This window comes from Tilletiopsis washingtonensis (assembly GCF_003144115.1).
Source record: "Tilletiopsis washingtonensis strain MCA 4186 unplaced genomic scaffold FA09scaffold_11, whole genome shotgun sequence".
Lineage (NCBI taxonomy): Eukaryota > Fungi > Basidiomycota > Exobasidiomycetes > Entylomatales > Tilletiopsis > Tilletiopsis washingtonensis.
Genome location: NW_020312008.1, coordinates 593,480 through 613,613, shown reverse-complemented (window position 1 = coordinate 613,613; position 20,134 = coordinate 593,480). Strand labels below are relative to the sequence as shown.

General features: G+C 67.8%; 4 protein-coding genes across 4 annotated transcripts; 3 read left to right on the top strand and 1 right to left on the bottom strand.

Moving 5' to 3' along the window:
• The first annotated feature begins 38 nt into the window (after nucleotides 1–38).
• On the top strand, nucleotides 39–1,527 carry FA09DRAFT_35755 (hypothetical protein). The gene has a single exon (XM_025744859.1). The coding sequence runs from the start codon at nucleotides 218–220 to the stop codon at nucleotides 1,418–1,420; it is 1,203 nt and encodes a 400-aa protein (XP_025598284.1). The 5' UTR covers nucleotides 39–217; the 3' UTR covers nucleotides 1,421–1,527.
• Nucleotides 1,528–2,987: 1,460 nt separating this feature from the next.
• Nucleotides 2,988–6,274, top strand: FA09DRAFT_330163 (PLP-dependent transferase). The gene is made up of 5 exons (XM_025742490.1): nucleotides 2,988–3,217; nucleotides 3,378–4,079; nucleotides 4,137–5,198; nucleotides 5,256–5,722; nucleotides 5,780–6,274. Exons 1-5 carry the CDS (start codon nucleotides 3,033–3,035, stop codon nucleotides 5,971–5,973), a joined length of 2,610 nt encoding a protein of 869 aa, XP_025598283.1. The 5' UTR covers nucleotides 2,988–3,032; the 3' UTR covers nucleotides 5,974–6,274.
• Nucleotides 6,275–11,010: 4,736 nt separating this feature from the next.
• On the top strand, nucleotides 11,011–11,967 carry FA09DRAFT_297684 (WSC-domain-containing protein; the record flags this gene model as incomplete). Its single annotated transcript, XM_025740216.1, has 2 exons — nucleotides 11,011–11,327; nucleotides 11,487–11,967. Coding segments are annotated over 2 exons (798 nt in total), but the record flags the coding sequence as incomplete, so codon positions are not given.
• A 281-nt stretch (nucleotides 11,968–12,248) lies between these two features.
• FA09DRAFT_330160 (hypothetical protein) lies at nucleotides 12,249–19,773 on the bottom strand. Its single transcript, XM_025742489.1, has 2 exons — nucleotides 13,970–19,773; nucleotides 12,249–13,916 (listed from the first exon to the last, which is right to left on the bottom strand). Exons 1-2 carry the CDS (start codon nucleotides 19,540–19,542, stop codon nucleotides 12,464–12,466), a joined length of 7,026 nt encoding a protein of 2,341 aa, XP_025598281.1. The 5' UTR covers nucleotides 19,543–19,773; the 3' UTR covers nucleotides 12,249–12,463.
• Nucleotides 19,774–20,134: the final 361 nt, after the last annotated feature.

The following is a 20,134-nucleotide window of genomic DNA, read 5'->3' as shown; positions in this document are numbered from 1 at the left end:
AGAGGCGCCGCAGCGCGTAACACCCTGCGTCTGGCATTGAGACGGACCATCAGCTTGCTGGCTCTGCGGCATCTGTGATGCTCGCAGTAAACCTCAGCCAGATGCTCGCAGGAGCTGTGGCTGCTGAGGCTGCTACGCTGCGAGAGGAGACGCCTGGTCTGGCCGGCAGCTGCTGACTCTTTCTCGCAGCGCGCCTCCAACACTCTCGCTGGCTCCGATGCAGACCTCGCAGCCCTCTTTGGGCGGCCCATCTTCGAGCACGCGTCCGCCTTCGATCTGGCAAGATCCATCAGAGCACATCTTGTCCGGCAAAGGCTCCACGCTGCAGCACGCGCGATCAGTGTACGCCGCCGGCCCAGTCGAGGTGCTGCCCGGCCTGTATCTGGGCGACGAGCACAACGCCTGCGACGCCGAGACGCTCAGCGATCTGGGCATCACGACGATCCTCAACGTCGCAAAGGAGACGGAGCTCCCGTTCCAGCGCGAGGAGCGCAACAGCCCTTTGACGACGCTGGCGGCCTCGCGCCGCAGCGCCGCCAGGCTAGCGCCGCCGGTGACTAGAGAGACCAGATCGCCCTCTACGCCGTCCATCTACCACACTCCCATGACGAGCATGTTCATGCCAGGCACGCCCGCCCTCGCGCAACCGGGCGCGGGCCCAAGCTCGGGAGCGTCTGGCTCAGCAGCCACATCGCAGCCGCTCACGCCGCCGTCGCTGTATCTGCGCCCGACGACGTCGACGCCGAACCTGCAGCTGGCCTTCAAGGGCCGCTCGCCACGCTCCGGCGGACCTGGCGCCAGCACAAAGGACCTCTCGCCGCTGAAGCTCGGCACGCCGCGCGACAGGACGGGCGTCTTGCAGCATGGCGTGCCCGAGGAGGGCACGTCGGAGGAAGAGGAGGACAGCACCGTACGCTCCTCCTCTGCCGAGTCAAGCGCAGCCGACACGAGCGGGACGGGACGCACCACGCCGCCGACGCCCAGCGTCGAGGTGGCTTCGCCAGTGCTAAACGGAACAGAAGAGCCGGAGACGACCAACGTGGTGCTCCCGCCCGGCGCGCTGGCTTTGAGCATACCGGCGTCTCCGCTCAGCGGGCGGATGCAGCAGTTGCGCTACGTCAAGCTGCCCTGGACGCACGACGAGACGGACCTGGCGCAGCCTGGCGGCGGCTTCGAGGTCGGCTCTGCGCTGATCGCCGAGACGCTGTGCGTCGGGCCGTTTGCGCCGCGCGCGCAAGACGAGGGCACGTCGCGCGAGCGGCGGCCGGGCAAGGTGCTTGTGCACTGCCAGTGCGGCGTGAGCCGCAGCGCCACGCTCGTCATTGCCTTTGTCATGCAGGCTGCGGCGCTCGGCTATCCGCTCGAGGGCAGTGCGGGCCTGACAGGCATGCACGACTGCTACACGCTGGTCAAGGAGTGAGTTCTCATGCTGTGCAGGACCATGAGCGGCGCTGACTCGTGCCATCTCAGCCTGTCGGCCAGCATCTCTCCGAACTGCTCGCTGATCTACCAGCTCGTCGAGTGGGAGCGGCATTTGTCCGCGGAGGTCACGCGTCTGCGCGAAGCCTTCCTCGCCATCGGTGCCGGCGGCGCGCAGCACAGCGACGTGGCTGCTGCCGCATCGGGCCTTGCGCATGGGTCCAACGCACCGGCGGCCGCTGGCTGGGCCGGCGATGCCATGGACGAGCAAGAGTGGACGCGCATGCGGCAGGTGGAGGAAGAGAAGGAGGAGCAGGAGGAGCAGCGCCGCAAGCACGAACGCCTCGAGGCTGCGCGCTCGGCGGCAAAGGAGAAGCGCGAGCGCGAGGAGCAGCAGGACGAGCTCGGACAGGGCGGCGCCGGAGGACTCGGCGGACGGCGAAAGAAGAAGCTGCCGCCGACACTGCTGCTCGGCGGCAAAGCGCTGCCTGCGCAAGGCGCCGCTCTGCCGGCCGCGCCTTCTTCCCCGTTCCAGCCACCTGCATCGGCACGCAAGGTCCCGCCAGAAGCTTTGTCGATCAACCTGGCGCAGGCGAACGGCGCCTCTTCGCCGTCCACTGCTGGCCCGACGTCCTTGCTCGCTCCTCAAAGCAGTGCATCGGACGCCGACACGCCCATGCCACGCGCCGACACGACGGCAGCGGGCGCAGCGGACGACGACGAGGACGGCGCTGCCGCTCTGACGCCCCGCACCTCGAGCAGACCTGGCAGCGCTACGGCCGACTCAGGCCTGCTGCGCTCGCAGTCGGCCAGCAGCGTCTCCCTGCTGCGCTCGCACTCGGACGGCCTGCCTCCGCTCTCCACGCTCTCGCTGCACTCGCCCGGCACGCCTGGCGCACCCAAGCCGCGCGGCGTGGCGGCCGTGGCGCGCAGCGGGGAAGCACTGCGCCGCCGCAGCGTGCAAGGCCCGCCGGCCGCGTCGATGCTGACGCCCAGCCGCTCGCTCGCCTCGGCGCTGGCCAGCGGCACCCCGCCGCCGGCGCCGCTCTTTGGCGCCGGCACGCAGACGGCACGCGAGCGGCGCGACCGGCACCGACGCACCTTCAGCTCGGACCTGCCCGGCAGTATCGGGGCGTTCGTGCGTGAGATTGCTGCGCGTCCGCCAGAGAAGGCGCCGTAGCCCGATGCGTTCGCAGCCCGACCCTGCCTCTGTCACGCGCGCGCAGGATGCTTTGCGACCGCGCTCTCCCCTGCTCTTCGGTAATCTATGCATGCTGCCGAGCTGCGCCCGTGTGCACAGGACTCATGAGATGTGCCAGGAGACTGTCAGACTTAAGACAGTTCTGCTACTTCAGCGGTTATCGTCTTGCAGCGCACTCGCCGATGCGTCAGAGAAGCGATGCGAAAGTAGCAGACGGAGGAGGAGGGTGCTCGCTAGCCGCAGCTGCTCCCACGCTCGCTCGGCCTTGCCGCGGCAGAACTCCCGCGGCAAGTCGGCCGCTCCGCCCGGCCCGGCCGCCCAAGGATGATGATGGCCGTGCGCCGCCCGCCTCTTCCTTCCTCCGCACCACTCAGCACCAGACCGCCGCCGCGACCCATTCCTGCGCCCGACGATGCCGCCGCCCGCTGCGCCGCGGCTGTATGCGCACCTGCGTCTCGCGCAGCTCTTCGGCGCCAACACCGACGTCGGCAAGACGGTGCTCGCCACGGCGCTGTGCCGCGCCAGTGTGCGTGCCGGCGAGCAGCCCTACTACCTCAAGCCTGTCAGCACGGGGCCGGGCGCAGAGGCGGATGAGCGGTGAGTATCGGGCGCGGCGAGAGACTGTGCTGCATATGGGCACGGACGGCTGGCGGCTGTGGCCCATGCCTGCGTTCCCGCCGAGCCAGTGATGCGGTCTCGTGTCCGCACCGCCCGCAAGGTCGGTCGGCCGCATCAGAGCTGACCCGATGCTCCCCAGCCATCTGGCCCGCTATGCTCCGCAGACTCGGGCAGCTACACTGCATCAGTGGGCGCTCGCTGCCTCGCCGCACCTCGCAGCCACGCAGGGCTCGCAGGCAGTGCCGAGCGATGCCGAGCTGGTCGCGCAGATCGCAGAGCACATTGGCTCTGTCGCCTCGACCTCGAGCGCCGAGGCATCATCGAGCGCACAGCAACATTCTGCACTGTACGTCGAGACAGCTGGCGGAGTGCACTCGCCTACGCCCGCCGGCGGCTCGACGGCACACGCGTTGCGGCCACTGCGCCTGCCGACGCTGCTCATTGGCGATTCCAACCTCGGCGGCATCAGCACCACGCTCTCTGCGTACGACTCGCTGCTGCTGGCGGGCCATGACGTGCGCGCCATATTGCTCTTTGCCGATCGGCTCAACGCGCCGATGCGCTGGGGCAACGCAGAGTACCTCAAACGCTGGGGCGAGGAGCACGGCGTGCCTGTCTTCTCCGTGGCGGGCCCGGATGCCACTGGCAGCCTGGGCCCACCACCGCCGAAGCGTGAAGGCGACGAGCAGGAGATGGAGGCCTTCTACGAGGGTCTGGCAGGCGGGAGCGAGGCTGGAGAGGTCATCAAGCTGCTGAGGAGAGAGCATGAGCAGAAGATGGCCGAGCTCGCCGGCATGGGCCAACGGACGCTGGATCACTGCTGGTGGCCTTTCACACAACAGTGAGTCACTTTCGATGATAGCATTCTCGCGCTACGCAGGCTGATCTTGGCGCATAGTACCCTGGCCAAGACGCCGCAAGACGTCAACGTGATCGACTCGGCCTCAGGCGACTTCTTCTCCGTCTTCACCGCCGCATCCTCATCGCAAGGACAAGCGACGCCAACGCCTGCTTCTGCACTGCAACCCGTGCTCGATGGCTCTGCCTCATGGTGGACACAATGTCTCGGCCACTCCGATCCAGGCGTCACCCGTGCAGCTGCACGCGCCGCGGCGCGCTACGGCCATGTGCTCTTCCCCATGAGCACGAATGCACCGGTGCTGCGCCTCACCGAGGCAGTGCTGGGCATCTCTCGCGGCGAGAAGGGCAGCGACCTAGCACCAATTCTGCCTGCATCGCATGGCCCAGGCCACGGATGGGCCAGCCGAGTCTTCTTCTCCGATGACGGCAGTACGGGCATGGAGGTGGCGCTGAAGATGGCCATTGCCTCGGCTGCGCTGCACTATGCTGGCCCTCGCGCTCCGTCGGCGGTGCAGCAGCGCATTGCACGCGGCAAAGAGGCAGGTGGCGCTGGCGGCCGTGCCGAGCGCACCTGGGAGGTCATTGGCCTGAAGGGCTCGTACCACGGCGACACGATCGGCACGATGGACGCGTGCGAGCCGAGCACGTACAGCGCGGCTGTGCACTGGTACCAGGGTCGAGGCGCCTGGCTGGACCCACCGTCCGTCGGCGTGCACGATGGAAGAGCGCTCGTGACGCAGCCGGACGGAGAGACGCGGCAGTACGCCTCGATTGCCGACATCTACGACGTCGAGACCCGACTTGCCAGCGACCCTCTCGCGGAGTCGTACGCCGCGCAGATCCGGCTGTGGCTCGAGCACCTGACCGTCACGCAAGGTCGTCGCTTCGGCGCCCTGGTCATCGAGCCGCTCATCCTCGGAGCAGGAGGCATGGTCTTTGTCGACCCACTCTTCCAGCGCGTGCTGGTCGACACCGTCCGCGAGTCGGAGGACCTCTTCAGTCTGGTCGACCCACCGCTGCGCGACCAGCGTCGTGTGCAGCCGCGCACGGGCACGAGAGACCCGTCGGACTGGCGTGGACTGCCTGTCATCTACGATGAGTGAGTGAACCAGCAGCGGGTGCTGATGGCGCCGCTGACTTCGCTCTCTCTCCACAGGGTTTTCACAGGACTGTGGCGTCTTGGCCAGTCAGCCCCCGCACGGGTCATCGGCACGACGCCCGACATCTCTGTCCTCGCCAAGATTCTCACCGGCGGACTCGTGCCCATGGCCCTGACGCTAGCCTCTCGCTCCATCTTCGACACCTTTGCGCGCTCTGAGCAGAAAGTAGACGCCCTGCTGCACGGGCACAGCTACACTGCCCATCCCGTCGGCTGCGAAGTGGCAGCTGAGGCGTTGCGTCGCATCTCACGGCTCGACAAGACCGATGAGACTTGGAGTGCGGCGCGTCAGGACTGGAACGCACCGCAGGCTGCGGCTGGTGAAGAGGCGAAGGGCAAGATCGCTCCTTGGTCGTTCTGGCAGCAGAGCGTCGTCGAGCGCTTGAGTCGCAGCGACGCTATTGCTAGCGCGATGGCCATGGGCACGGTGCTCGTCGTCAACCTGCGGGACAGCAATGGCGGTGGTGAGTCTCTCTCTCTCGCTAGCTCGCCGTTGCTCACCGCTCTCACGCATCTCTCAGGCTACACCTCGACAGCGAGCGTCGAGCTACTGCAGCAGCTACGCCATGCCGTGCATGCCGAGAGCTCCGAGCTGCGCTTCAACATTCACGCACGCCCGCTCGGCAACGTCGTGTATGTCATGTCGAGCCTCAACACTCCGCCGGCCGTGCGCCGCGCGACCGAGGAGATGCTGTGCGCTGCACTTGGTGCCTAGGTGACAGGAAGACTCATTGAGGCGCTCAATCGGCAATCTTGCTGCTGTGGGATTCCAGTGCCGCTCGTGCGAGAGAGAAGAGAAGAGTGCAGAGCGGAGGAAGCGGGACGTCCCGTGCGGGTCCTTGTTTCATCTGCCCCCTGGGGACGAGGCCACGCTTTGCCGTGAGTCGCAGCGGGAGGCGCAAGGCTCAGAGGGTGGCACCGCATTGCTGGCACGTGGCTGCCATGGCTTGCTCTCCCGGTACCAGCGCCTCAGGGTCTTGGCAGCCGTGCTGCCCCTCATGCGTGGGAGAGACGTGGCAGCAGCGTCCCGCGCTCCGTGGCTGGCCCTCCGAGCGGGCACCGCACGTGCTCTGGCGGCCCTGCGGCTGGAGCATGCACCGGCTGCGGCATCGCCTGATGCCCGGCTGGCGGCGCATGCTCGGTGCGGGCTGCTCTGCTGCCGACTCTGCGGCAAAGCATGCTGCTGAAGGTGCAGCCGCAGCCGCACGCCGCAGCCGAAACAGGCTCCGGCTCGAGGATCGTCCGTCTGCGGCGTCGCGGCGCGGCGATGCGCCTCACGCCTCTGTTTGACGCCCCGCCGCGCACTCCGCCTCCGTCCGGCATCCGCGGGCGCGCCGCATGCGCGAGACATCTTACCTTCGGCCCGTCGGCCTGTCGAGCTCGGCTGGTGCTGTCCCACAGCCGCAGCGACAGAGAGACCTGTTCAGGCGCTGTTCTCGAGCAAGGCAGGTATACCCGTGCGTCTCACAGAACGGCATGGTGGATGCGTGGCGCCCGCCCGCCAGGCCCAGCACCATCGGCGTGCACCACGCTCATGTCACCCGCAGCTCTTGCTGCGCTCGACGACAGGCGCCTATCTGGCATTTGGTAAGGCTGCAGCGTGGGATGGGTAAACTGCGTCGGCCGAGATCAGCCATGTGGCCGGCCTCGCCGATGCAGCCGTGCCGCAAGCAGACTTGCCAGCAGCCACCCATCCAGGACAGCGTGGCTCCCACTATCCCGTCCGCGGAGGCTGGGCCTCGGGTGACACACTCAGCCGACTCGCTTGCTGTCGGGCGTAATATTGACGCAAAAAGAAAGACGCAGTCGTCTTGGTGCGCTGGATGGGGATCGTGGAGAGTGCGGACAGCGGGGATGGAGCAGCGGAGCATGGCTGCGGCGCCCTCGGAGGCCTGGTCCCACGCCCGCCGCGCGGCGTCTGGACGTGCCGCATGCGTGACGCGCTGGCATCGTCTCGCAACATGCTGACGCTGGCGTGGCCTCGCCTGCTCCAAACGACTGGCCCTAGTGGGAACGAAGGCACGCACACCAAAAGCGCACAGAATGACAGACGTCGATGTGTGCACAGACCAAGGCCGGCGATAGCGACTCGCAGCCTGTCTGCCGATGCACGACTCGACGCGCCAAGGGAAATGTCCGAGCGCGCGCGGCACGCTCGTGCTCGCGCCGATCTCGGTGTCGTGGGCGTGGGGCAACGGCACTCGCAGCGGCTCAATACTCCGTCGAAGCTAGACTCATCCCTGGGAAGTGCCATGCACGAGCAAGTCCCACGTTCCAATCCTGCAGAGCGAGCTGGCGGAGCGCCGCTGGCTGCTGGCAAGCGTACAGAGGTCTGGCGATGCGCAGAAGTGTTGGTCCTGCCTCTCGGAGGCGCCGGCATCGGCTTGCTGCGGCCGTAGAGGTTCCCACGAGGGCCCATCACGCTAGTCGCAGAGTGACAAAGCCGGCAGCCCGAGCGCGGAAACCAGCATGCAGTGCAGAGGGCGTAGATGTGCGAGGGCGGAGGCTTCGGCTCGGCACGGCCGCGGCGGCGGGCGGCGGCGGGCGGCGGCGACTGCGGCAACGACGCTTGGGGATCCAGCGGCGCGCCTCCGCCTCCGAGTCGAGGCTGTATTCTATATTCAGCCAGGGCGGAGAGAAGCAGGTTGAAGCCCAGGCCAGGCGATGCTGTATTCGGCGCAGGCAGTGCGGTGGTCGACGCCTCCGCGCGGTGGGCTGAGCGCTGAGATGCGATGGTCGGCGCGATGCGCGTCCGCATGCGGCAGGTCCACGCACCGATCCACGCCCGGGCGCCGGCGCGGCTGCGAAGGCGTACCGCCGCGAGATGGCCTCAGCCACCGCACCTGCGCGGCGTCGGCTTGCTGCCAGGTGCATACTGCGCTGGTGCGTGCGTGGCCGTGCGCTTCGGGTGCGGCACCGCAGCGGCACCGGCGACGCCGGCGATCCGCTGTCGCCTTGACACAGGCCTCAGGCCCACGCCAGGGCCGGCCGGGCGCGGTGCCGGCGTGCCGTCGCTGGATGCAGCGTGGACAGGCGCAGCCAACAGAGCGGCGCCCGCAGACGGCGGCAGCCTCCGACGTTGGGCTGCTGCACGCTGGATGTCCGCCCGAGACTCGCGGCTGCATGCGCGTGCAGCGAGGTGCAGGCGTGCAGAAGCGCAGCCGTGCGTCGAAGCCATGCGCCGATGGCCCGCCGCGCCGGCCCAGCCACTGTCTCGCGTGGGCCGGGCGGCCGAGCAGCCCGCAGCCGCACACCGACAGCCGGGTGCGGCACCGCAGCTGCATCTGGGCAGCAACGCCGGCGCTGACTTGGCAGCTGGGTGCGAAGCCTGTCTCGCGCTGCCGGGTGCGGTCAGGGCGTGGCGCTGCGAGGCAGAGGCGCACGGCCGATGCGCGCTGCCGTGCGCCCAGGCGGCAGAGCGGGCTTTGCCTGAGACGTCCGCCTCAAGCGCCGCCGCCGCCGCCGCCCGCCGCGCCGTGCCGCACGCGGATCTGTCGCTCTGCCCACCACAGCACGGCGCAGCGCCTCCAAGCCTCGGTGTCACCTGCGCTGCACCACCGGCCCGGCGAGCGCGGGAACAGCACGCCTGCACCGCTGCCGTGCCGGCGCCCGATGGCGCTGCAAGTCTCAGGCGCTGCGTGGGCCCCGAATGCGGCGCAGGCGCCAGACGCCGCCGTGCTGCCGCCAGACTCCGGCGCTCCCGCCCCGACGCCTCTCGCACCGCATGCGAGACATGGCCTCCCACTCCTCCGCGCCACGACGCTCCCTCGCCCGACTCTTGCGGCACACGGCGTTGCACCGTCCGCCATGGCGCCGCCGCCGCCGCCGCTGCCCACCGCGGGCGCTGCCATCGCCTCGGTGCGTGTATAAGACCAGGACCCTCGACGCCGTCGTCCTCACTTTTTCTCCATCTCACTCACTCCTCTCCATCGCTCTCTCCCCTCTCCCCAGCTCCCAGCTAGCGACCTTTGCCTCTCGGCCTCGGTCCTCCCACAGCCTCTCCGGCACCTCACTTACTTGACTCGCGCTTGCGCCGACAACTTCTTCCAGCAACCTCTTCGTCCCTCGCACCCACCCACCTCCATCCACAATGGTCAAGGTTCTCCCCTTCCTCGCCAGCATCGGCGCGCTCACCATGGCCGTCGAGGGCAACCAGCAGCACTCGGCCGGCAGCCTGCGCAAGGTGCACCGCCGCAACCCCGAGGCGCACAACCTCAACAAGCGTGACTTCACCGCCTCGTCGGACATCCGCGACTCAACGCCTTTCCTCTCTATCGGCGCCAGCGGCAACAACTTTATCATCAATTCTGGTGTCACCGCGCACTACTCCGGCATCGGCCCGCACAATCACTACGGCCGCACATACATTTATGGCAACGAGACGATCTCGCAGTTCGACACTTCCCTCGTTGTGCCCAATGGCATCAGCGCCCGCTACGACGGTGACTCTCTGTCGCCCTGGACCGACGGCACGATGGGCGTCTACGCCGGCGGCAATCTGTTGCTAAACGACATGTACGCCAAGACGCCCGCGACGTGGGCCTGGAATTTGATGGTCTGGCGCAATCGCGGCCAGATCCAGATGTGCGGCCGCGGCGGCACTGCCGGCGGCGACATGAAGGCCTTCCTCGGCTGCCAGACCAATTGCACCAATCACGGCAACATCGTCTTCGAGCAGGACGCGCAGGGCCCCATGAACGCCAACCAGGTCACGATGCCCTCGCGCTTCACCCAGTCGGGCACCGCCGCCTCGGTGAATCAGATCGCCAACGTCGGCGCCATCTCGATGCGCAACCTGCGCATGGACTTCAACCAGAACTACCCGGGCAACGGCTGCTTCACCGTCGACAATTCGGTCATGTACCTGTCGGGCGGCACCTTCGACAACTTCAACCCCACTCAGGGCCCGGCGCTGGACCAGCAGAGCGTCGCCTTCCTCGGTTCGAACAGTGTGCTGCACATCGAGCCCGGAGTGTACAGCAAGAACCCGACGTTCGGCGCCGCCATCTACGGCTTCGGCCAGGGCCACCAGATCGAGCTCGGCGAGACGGCCACCGCCTGCGCCTACTCGTCCACCTCGGGTGTGCTCACGGCGACGATGCAGAACGGCAACAAGCTCAACCTCGCCATCGGCACGGGCTACGACTACTCCAAGCTCGTGCTGAGCAACAGCGGCAAGATCTTCACGTACCCCCCGGCCCAGGCCAACGGCTTCGGCAACTCGCCCGCCACGTGCCAGTCGGTCAACAGCATCAAGCTCTGCTCGCGCCCCGCCGTCCCCGGCCTCGCTGCCGCCAAGTCGCCCGCCTCGTCGCAGGCCGACCCGACCGGCAAGAGCATCTGCACGTCGCCCGAGGCTGATGCCGCTGCTGCCGCTGCCGCTGCCGCCGCTGCTGCCGCCGCCGCCAGCTCTTCGTCCGCCGCCGCTGCCTCCTCGTCGTCCGCCGCTGCGGCCAGCTCGTCTGCTGCTGCCGCCAGCTCGTCCGCTGCGGCCGCCAGCTCCTCGGCCGCTGCTGCCAGCTCCTCGTCCGCCGCTGCTTCCTCGTCGTCCGCCGCTGCCGCTAGCTCGTCTGCTGCTGCCGCCAGCTCGTCTGCTGCTGCCGCCAGCTCGTCTGCTGCTGCCGCCAGCTCGTCTGCTGCTGCCGCCAGCTCGTCGGCTGCTGCTGCCAGCTCCTCGTCCGCCGCTGCTGCCGCCTCGTCTGCTGCCGCCGCTGCCGCCAGCTCTTCATCCGCCGCTGCCGCTGCCCAGCAGACCCCGGCCACCACGACGCCCTCGGGCACGTTCAAGTACGGCGGTGTCTCGCGCGGCTGCTTCGCCGACGCGGCCGGCACGGGCGGTGCTCGCTCGATGAACAGCGCCAGCACCGGCACCAACACGATGACCAACTCGCAGTGCGCCAACTTCTGCGGTGACAAGGGCTTCAAGTTCTCCGGCTCGCAGTACAGCTCCGAGTGCTACTGCTCCAACGTGATCCCCACCGTTACCTCGACCGCCTGCACGATGGACTGCGCTGGCCAGGTTGGCGAGAAGTGCGGTGGCTCGTGGGCCCTGACTGTCTTCGAGAACACGTCGCTCCCGGCCTCGGGCAGCGGCAGCACCGGCACTGGCAGCACCGGCACTGGCAGCACTGGCACGGGCTCCACGGGCACGGGCTCGACTGGCACTGGATCGACCGGCACGGGCTCGACTGGCACTGGCTCGACCGGCACGGGCTCCACTGGCAACAGCACCACGCCCGCCACGTCGGCCGGCCCGATCGCCTACCTCGGCTGCTTCAAGGATGTCGTCTCGCAGCGCGCCATGAACGACTACGTCTTCACGGGCACGGACATGACCACCGAGAAGTGCCAGCAGGGCTGCTCGATCCGCGGCTACCAGTACTCGGGCACTGAGTGGAGCACGGAGTGCTACTGCTCCAAGGCGGCGCCCACGACGACGGCCACGAACTGCAACATGCCCTGCGGCGGCAACGCGGCCCAGACGTGCGGTGGCTCCGTCGCGCTCAGCGTCACGCGCGACCCCAACGCCGGCACGACGTCGGGCAGCTCCGGCTCCGGCTCGACGGGCTCCGGCTCCACCGGCTCCGGCTCGACGGGCAGCGGCTCCACGGGCACGGGCACGGCCACGACGTGCTCGGGCCTTGCTCCCGGCTACGCCGTCTGCCAGAACGGCCAGAAGGTCGTCAACGGCGCCTGCGTCGCTGCCTAAAAGCCTCCTGCCCGGCCTGGTCCTCAGCTAGTCACCCATCTTCCTCTTCTTCCTTGCCCACCTTTGCACACTCTCTTCCTTCTCCCTCGCGCGATCGCTGTGCGCGCCGCGAGTCATATTTCTGCGAGCTTCCTTGTCCTCTTTCCTCTGTCGCCGCCTGCTTCAGCCAAGCTCCTTACGTCACACACCTTTACCGCTCCTTTCCTGCTTCTAGAAGTTGCACGCAATCCATTCTTGCATCCCTTACTCCTCGCGCCTGACTTTGCCTGACTTTCAGCTTCCTTGCCTCACTCTCGCGCCTGGTCTTGCCTCGCTTCTCGCGCCTGACTCGGACCCTTACTCGCCTGGCTGCTCCCGCCGCTTCTGCCTTGCCACTGCTCGCTCCTTCTCTCGTGCCCTCGCGTCTGGCTCAGATTTTGTGAACGAGGGTGGTATTGCGCGCGCCGAAGCGACACAGACAGAGAGTGTGGGGGTATGCGGGAGAAGGGCCTCGCGCTCAGCCGAGGATCAGGCTCGTCAGCGCCGCCTGCGCGCTGGCCGTCCAGAAGGCCCGGCGCTGCGCATCAGCAACCTTCATGCGGCGCACGCACGCCTCGGCGAGCTTCTCGCTCGTCTCTTCGGCGTGTACGATGACGAGGTCGAGCGCCTCGCGCGCGTCCTCGAGCTGCGGCAGCGTGGCGTGGGCGCGCTGCGACCACTGGCTGAGGCGGAAGGCGGACCGGCGCAGCTGCTGCGGCGTCGTGTGCGGCACGGAGAGGATGCGCAGCGTCGAGAGCAGGCGCAGCATCAGGGCGATGGCCTGCGGCACCGCCTCGGGAGGAGCCGTGGCCAGGACTGGTGCCTCTTCCTGGCTCGGCGAGTTGGGCGCCGTTGCGAAGGCGGAGTCCTTGGTCTCGTCGACGAGAGGCGAGAGCGGCGCGTCTGCTGAACTGGAGTCCGCCTGGCGAGCCGAGGCGAGCGAGTCCTGCGAGCCGTTGGACGAGAAGTAGGCGCTGGTGTCTCGACCGCGCCAAGCGGACGGCGGCGCGCGCACCTTTGTGCTGCTGCCGGGCAGCGCGCGGCGGGCGAGCTCGGTGTCCATGGCCTTGGCGTAGTAGTCCGAGACCTTGCGCAGCAGGTCCTCGAGCTCGAGAATGCGGCTCTCGACCTTGCGCCGCAGGAAGCACACACGCTCAAAGTCGTCGGTGATGTCCTCGCCGTTGCCGTCGAGCTCCGCGCGACCTGCGTCGGCAATGGCTCGCTCATCTGCCGAGCGAGCAGACCGCGAGAAACGGAGGCGCCGCTGGTTCGCGCGCGCCTCTTCGTCATCGGGCCGCACGCTCGAGCTGTCGAGGATCAGAGCGATGTCGATGACGTCGGCGACGAGGTTGCGCAGCGCCGTCTCGCCCAGCAGCAGCAGACTGTAGCAGCGCTGCTCGTGCTTCTTGAGCACATCCATCGCCTCGCGCTGCGCCGCGACGGCGGTGCGCAGGCCAAGAGCATGCTCGCTCTCCTCGCCGTAGAACTCGAGCGACTTTTCGCCCCGGGCGCCGGTGTCCGACACGTCGCCGGAGAGCGTGGCAGCGCCGGAGGTCTTAGTGAGGCCCTCGTCGGCCTCCCCATCTGCCGTGCTGCTGCTCGCCTCGGCGCCGAGCGTCTGGAAGACCTCGGGCCGGAGGCGACGCAGCGTGTTCTCGACGCGGCGCATCTTCTCGAAGCGCTGGCGCTCGAGCTCGAGCTGTGTCGCCAGACGCGGGCGCACTCCCGCCAGCTCGTGAAGACGCGTCTTCTGCGATGTGACGCTGTCTTCCATTGTTGAGAGCTTGTCCTCCAGCTCGGCGATGCGCTCCTTGTCGACGGTCGACGTGCTGATGCTGCGCTTCGAGTAGTCGCGCGGCACCTTCGTCGAGAACGCAACGTGCAGGTCGCGGATGGCCTCGCGATCGAGGTCGTCCGGGATCAGTGCCGCACTGTGTCAGGAGGTCAGCAGATGCACATCGAGCACACGCTCGCATGCACTCACATGCACTCCTCGAGCCGCTCAACCTCGAGCTCGCGCGCACGCTGCTCCCGCTGCAGCCGGACGCCTTCGTTGGCAAGCGTTTGCACTCTCGCCTTGCCGCCTGGCTCGAGCATCTCGGCCAGGACACCGGCCAGGGCCACGTACTTCTCGACCGGCGGCAGTGAGTCGAGCTCCTCGTCGTTGTGGTCTTCCAGCGGCGGCAGACGAGACAGCACATTGCTGGGCGACGACAGCGAGATGCTGTTGACGCTCGTCGGCGCCGACGTCTCAGCCTCGGGCGTAGCTGGCGTGCGACCGCTCGAGGCGCCATTCTCAGCAGAGATGGAGCGCGAGGAGTCCTTCGTCCGGATCGAGGGCGCAGACTTGCTCGCTCGCATGCGCGAGCTCAGCGAGGCAGTCTCGTCTTGCGTCGATCTTGCATCACCGCTCTGGCCTCCGACGCCGTCGTCGATGGACTGCGACTCGTAGTGCGAGCCGACTTGACGCTGTGCCTCGAGCGCCGACGCCATGATCAGCGACATGCTGTCGCCGCGCCTCGCACGAGACCGCCGCGCCGAGCCGCGCATCGACCCACGGACCGAGCCCTTGGTGCTGCCGCGGAGGCTGCCGCGTTCCGCATCGGGCTCTTCCTGCTTTGGGCTGAGGCTGGCGGTGCTCTGGCCATCGAGACTGGCCACATCGAAGGCATTGTCGCCTCGCACAGGAGCGGTGCGGCCCTTCGCAGGCCTCGCAGGTTCGGGAGGCGATGTCTTGGCGCTCTTGCGGCCGAGCGAGAGACTGCCGAGGCCCTTGACTTTCTTCAGGCTCAGCGAGGGCAGCGAGGGCCTTGGGCGGCGTTCTTCGACCTCGAGGTCTGACAGGCTCTCTCGCGCAGCCTCCATTGGCGCGTCGGAGGCCACGCCGTCCTGCTCGATGCTCGTGAAGACCTGCTCGACGCGAGAGTCCTGGCTCTGGAAGAGCGGCTCGCTGCGATAGTGCTCCTCGACTTCGTGCTCGTCTTGCTCTCGTGCAGGCGCAAGACGATAGCTTGCGCTCGATGTTGAGCCGTCAAGCGATGTCTGCTCTTGCTGCCCCTGCTGCCGCACGCGTCGCGTGGGCGACAGAGTCGCTCGACGCTGCGAATCTTCTGCATCGTCATCGAATGCGCTGCCAGAGGCTTGACTGAGTCTAGTCTCGCGAGATGCGCTCCGAGGTGGCCGCGGCGGCCGCGGCGACGAAGCACTGCCGTTTGACATGCGTCGTGCGCTCTTCGGACCGTAATCACTCGCCACAGGCGGAGTGAGGTGCGAGGCTCCGCTGGCGTCGCGTGTTCGTGCCGCGGACGGGGTAGCAGCAGCTGTGCCGGCAGATGCGACCGTGCCGTGCTCGGGCTCGGGCGTTCTTGGCATGACCAGAGAGGACGCCAGATCGTGCGCGATGACCGGAGCAGACTCGAAGCTGATCTGCTCTCCGGCGAGCTCTTCGACTGGCTTGTCGTTCTGAAGCGCAGGCCCGGCAGAAAAGAGCTGGCCGGCCGCGGCACTCCTGTTCGCGGCGCTCCTGCTCGCTGCCGAGCGCACGAGCTCGCGTGCACGTTCTGCGCTCTCGGCCGTGCGCTCTCTGGCAGCGTTAGACCGCCCCGCAAGAGCGTCGGTGCGCGGACGAGCCTCAGATCGCCGTGGGATGAGCGTGTTCTCCTGCGCGGCGGCTTGCGAGCGCTGGGCAGCCAAATCTCTGGCCGGCTCTTCAGGCTCGGACGTCCAGCCGGCCATGGCCGCGGCCTTGAGTGCCATCGACGGCGTCACATCCGCAGTGCTCGACTCGCCCGCTGCGGCGGTGCTCTGCTGAGACGTCGGAGGCTGCAGGACGAGGATCGGAGACGACGGTCCGAAGCTAGCGTACAGAGGCGAGATTGAGCCCGAGAGGTTCGAGGTGCTCACGGCTGCAGCCGGGACAGCGATGGCCAGAGGCGACGGCTTCGGGTCGTCTGCCGGGCTTGGCAGGTCGTGGTACTCGTGGCTGGAAGCAGACGAGTCCGAGACACGTCGGGCAGTGCTCCATCCTGCAGCCTCGATGTCGCGAGGTGCAGCGCCGGAAATGGCCAGAGATGTCGCGGGTGCTGGCGCGGGCAAGCTGCTGGGCTCCTTCGCCGGCACAGGCGGAGGAGCTGCTGCATCGTTCTTCTTGCCAGCTGCTCGTGAGCCCAAGAAGGGCGGCATGGGCCATGCCCTCGGTCCCGTGGACGTCGACGCCTTCTTCGAAGAAGCTCTGACGCGTGCGGGCTGTGCGTCGAAGCCACCAGGGAAGTCTGGCTCGGGCGACGAGCCAGCGCGAGCCTCGTCGCGATGTGACTTCGCCGCCGGAAGCACCTCTCTTGCGTCGGCCTGAGCCTTCGCTGGCTGCTGCGAGGTCGCAAACGCTGCGATCGCAGGTGACGGCGCACTGGCGAAGTTGCGGCTGGGCAGCGACTTCGGCGACTGCGGTGAGGCGGATGCATATTCCATCGAGCTGCTGCTCTTGTAGCTCTCCGGAGACCGGATCGGAGATGTGCTCGACGGCACGGCAGCCGCAGGGATCGCGAGAGACAGAGGCTCCTTCACCGGCACCTCGGGCGCGGACAAGGCCGACTTGACCGAGGCACTAGCTTCCGACGAGGACCTGCTGCGAGACGAAGACTTGCGGCTGCTGCGCTGCGGCTGCTTGCCTCCAACGCGCACGGCGCGCACACGGTGGATCGGCATACGCTTCGCGACGGCAAGCCCGCTCTCAGTCTCGCCTGCGGGAAGCGCTTGCTGCTGCTGCTGCTGCTCGTCGTCCGTCTCCCAGCTGCCGTCGTCGAGCGCGGAGCCTGCATCGAACTCCTCCTCGGGCTCCGGTGATGCTGCGCTGTCGCGGTTCGCGGCGTCGAGCGTCGTCAGGGCCGCACCGATGTCAGACAGACCATCCTCCTCTTCTGCTCCATCGTCGCTTTCCCACTCCTCGTCCTCTGACTCGCTCTCAGCCTTGGCGAGAGCGCGTGCGGCCGGCGGCGAGGGTCGCGCATTCGAGAGCTGCGCTGGTGCCGGCTTGGCGGCTGGCTGCGCCTCGCGAATGATGGACGGAACGGCGATACGCGGCACGGCCGCCGGCAATCTGATGCTCGAGGCTGACGGCGCAACGAGCGAGGGCTCTGGCGCGGACGCGGGCTCCTTTGCCCAACCGTGCTGGCTGGCAATTGAGTCGATGAGGCGCTCGGACACCGGCATTGCTGGCGGGGCAGAGGCAGTCGCTGCCGGCAGGACCGTCTGCTCGAGCTCATCCTCCTCCTCTTCTTCTTCTTCCTCCTCCTCCTCCTCGCTGTCGTCGCTGTCCGGCAACGGAGTGTTGCTCGCAGGCGTCTCGGGCTCCTCTGCAATGTCGTGCAGCTCCGACGACGGATGACGGCGCATCTGGAAAGGTGGCGTCTTGGCGGCTTCGTGCGCCTGCACTTCCTCCTCGGCCGACTCGTCGTCTTCGTCGCTGCGGTCGAGGCTCTCGGGCGAGGCCGATGCCTTCGACGGCAAGGGCGGCGGCTGGGCATCGTACGCTGCGTCTTCCTCTTGTTCGTCGGAGTACCGCCGCGGCGCCTCCTCATCCTCATAGCCGTACTCGTCGTCCAGATGACCGCCCGTCGCGACCCTGCCGCCGAAGATGTCGTACTCCTCGACTGGCTCCGCAGGCAGGCCACTGGCCAGGCGCATCTTGGACGGCCCAGCAGTCGAGTTGAGACTCCGACCCAGCGAGTACTCGCCTGCATCACCAATGGGCCAGAGCGGCTCCTCGATCAGCAGCGAGCGCGTCTGCGCATCACGGCCGGCGCGGCCGGTGTCCTCCTCCAGCACGGGCGGCTTGACGCGACGACTGCCTCCTCCGCCGCCGCCGCGCGAAGTGACGAACGGCAGGGCAATCTGTCGCCGAAGAGCGCCGCCAGAGATGAATGCGCCGTCCTCCTCGCCGTCGTCGCTGCGGGACTGGCGTCGGCCCAACGTGCGGATGAGCGAGGGCATGTCGCTGTCGGACGAGGCGGATGACGATGTGGCTTGTTCGGGTAGATCTGATGGCTGTGCAAGCGGAGATGCGTGGGACGATGCGGCTTCGGGAAGTTGCGCGTCGAGGAAGTGAGGCGAGCTGGCCTCGGACAGGTCTGACGGTGGAGCGGGTGGAGAAGATGCGCTGGGCGACGCGCTGGCCGAGAGCTGCGCGTCGAAGACGGGAGAAGCGGGCTCGAGAACTGGCGACTGAGCAGGGTCGACGACAGCAGACGCGAGGTCTGGCGAATGCGCAGACCCAGAGTCCTCAAGAGCAGGCTCGAGACCTGGCGAAGCGAGCTCGGGGACCGGAGAAGCGGCCTCGAGGACTGGAGATGCAGCAAGTTCGAGTACGGGAGAAGCGACGACGGGAACAGACGTCGACGCAAGGACGGACGAAGCGGGCTCGAGCAGTGGCGATGGAGGCTCGCTCTCCAAGCTCGTCTGCGAGCGATCGGCTTTGGTCTCCTCGGCTGGTGAGACTGGCTCTAGTAGAGCAGCTGGAGAGGTATGTTCGCTGCTCGGTGCGGGCAGCAGAGACTCAGGTTGCGGCTCTGGAGGCGGCAAGCTGGAGTGCGCGTCGAGCCGTGACGGGAAAGGCGCTGCGACGCTCTGCGGAGATGCGCTGTGTGGAGAGGCGCTCTGCGAAGATGGCGCGGCGGGAGAAGCAGTTTGCAGCGGAGATTCGGCGTGCTGCTCAACCCCGGCTTGCTGCTGTGGAAGCGGTGCGCTGAGATCTGCGTCGGGCTGCGATGGCAGTGAAGCTGCAGCGCTTCGTGGAGAGGACGCAATTGGAGAAGCTGCTTGCTCTGGAGACGGAGCCGAATCGCTCTCGTGGTCGAGAGGGGCTGTAGGCGGCGAAGGAGCCGAGTCGCTCTTGTCGTCGAGAGCTGGCGCAGGCGGAGACGGGGCTTGCAGCGGAGATGAAGCCGCGTCACTCTCGTCGTCGTCGAATAGCTGAGCTTGCTCCTCGTCGCTCTCTTCTTCGTCGAGAGGCCGTGCAGGTGACGCAGCTGGCGACGCAGCTGGCGGTGGAGACGAAGCGGCCTCGCTCTCGTCGTCGTCGGGCGGCGGTGCGGCCGGAGACGACGCAGTCTCGCTTTCGTCGTCGCTTGGTGGTGCTGGCGGAGACGAGGCGCTGTCGCTCTCGCCGTCGGGTGGTGCAGCAGCAGGAGACGAGTGCTCACTCTCGTCGTCGCTCGGTGGAGCAGGCGGAGATGGAGCTGACTCGCTCTCGTCGTCGCTGGGCGGTGCAGGCGCAGGTGGAGATGCAACGCGCTTGGGAGACGGCGCCTCGTCGCTCTCCTCCTCTTCGTACTGGTAGGCTCGAGGAGGTTCCTCTTCGCTCTCCTCTTCTTCGTCTTCGTAGCTGTATGCCCGCTCTTCGTCGCTTGGCGGCCCGGACCGCTCGAGCGAGAGAGGAGCGGCGGAAATGCGAGAGCCAGAGGCGACGGCGCCGGGCTCGAGGATGGAGCGCGTGCCCGGGAGAGACGCAGAGCTGGAGTCGGCGTCGAGGCCGAAGCCGAGCTGGCGTGGACGGGCGGACATGTTAGTGCCTGCTTGCTTGTGCTCGTCAACGTGCAAGCAGCAATAGAGATGTCCGCGAACGCAGCGGCAGCCGGCCTTTCGAGTCTTCGAGCCCGACGAGCTGAGCAAGCCCAGAGGCTCGGCGCAACGCTCGACGGCCTTTCAGCCAACGTGCAGCTGAACGCAAGGATCTGCGTGTAGCGCGGGACGCTCAGCCGCCCTGCTGCTCCGGCGGAAGGCTCGAGCTTGAGGAGGTATGGTGGAGAGAGGAAAGGCAGGACAGGGAGCGTGCGCAGCGCATCAGCCTCCGCTGCAGGCGCTTGACTGCTGCCCGAGTGCCGCGCCCCGCTCTCACAGGCCGAGGGCCGGCGCTGCATGACGATCATGACGCGCGCGCACTCCGCCCGCCGGCCGCATCTCGCTCTCGCACAAGCCGCATCCGCCGCCGCCACGCCTTACTGCCCTGAGCCTCGCCGGCGTGTGACACCTCCCACACCACGCTGTCCGCTATGCAAACAGCACTTGCGGCCTGTGAGGTGCGAGCAAGGTGCTGAACCGGCAGCAAGCAAACCATGCGCGCGGCGCCGGCAGCGCCTTTCCCAGACGTCTGAGC

Coding starts and splice junctions, on each gene's coding strand:
- FA09DRAFT_330163 (XM_025742490.1), top strand. CDS start 3,033: ATGCCGCCGCCCGCTGCGCCGCGGCTGTATGCGCACCTGCGTCTCGCG. Junction 3,218..3,377: donor GGCGCAGAGGCGGATGAGCG/GTGAGTATCGGG, acceptor GATGCTCCCCAG/CCATCTGGCCCGCTATGCTC. Junction 5,199..5,255: donor CTGCCTGTCATCTACGATGA/GTGAGTGAACCA, acceptor CTCTCTCCACAG/GGTTTTCACAGGACTGTGGC.
- FA09DRAFT_330160 (XM_025742489.1), bottom strand. CDS start 19,542: ATGTCCGCCCGTCCACGCCAGCTCGGCTTCGGCCTCGACGCCGACTCC. Junction 13,917..13,969: donor GAGCGGCTCGAGGAGTGCAT/GTGAGTGCATGC, acceptor CTCCTGACACAG/TGCGGCACTGATCCCGGACG.
- FA09DRAFT_35755 (XM_025744859.1), top strand. CDS start 218: ATGCAGACCTCGCAGCCCTCTTTGGGCGGCCCATCTTCGAGCACGCGT.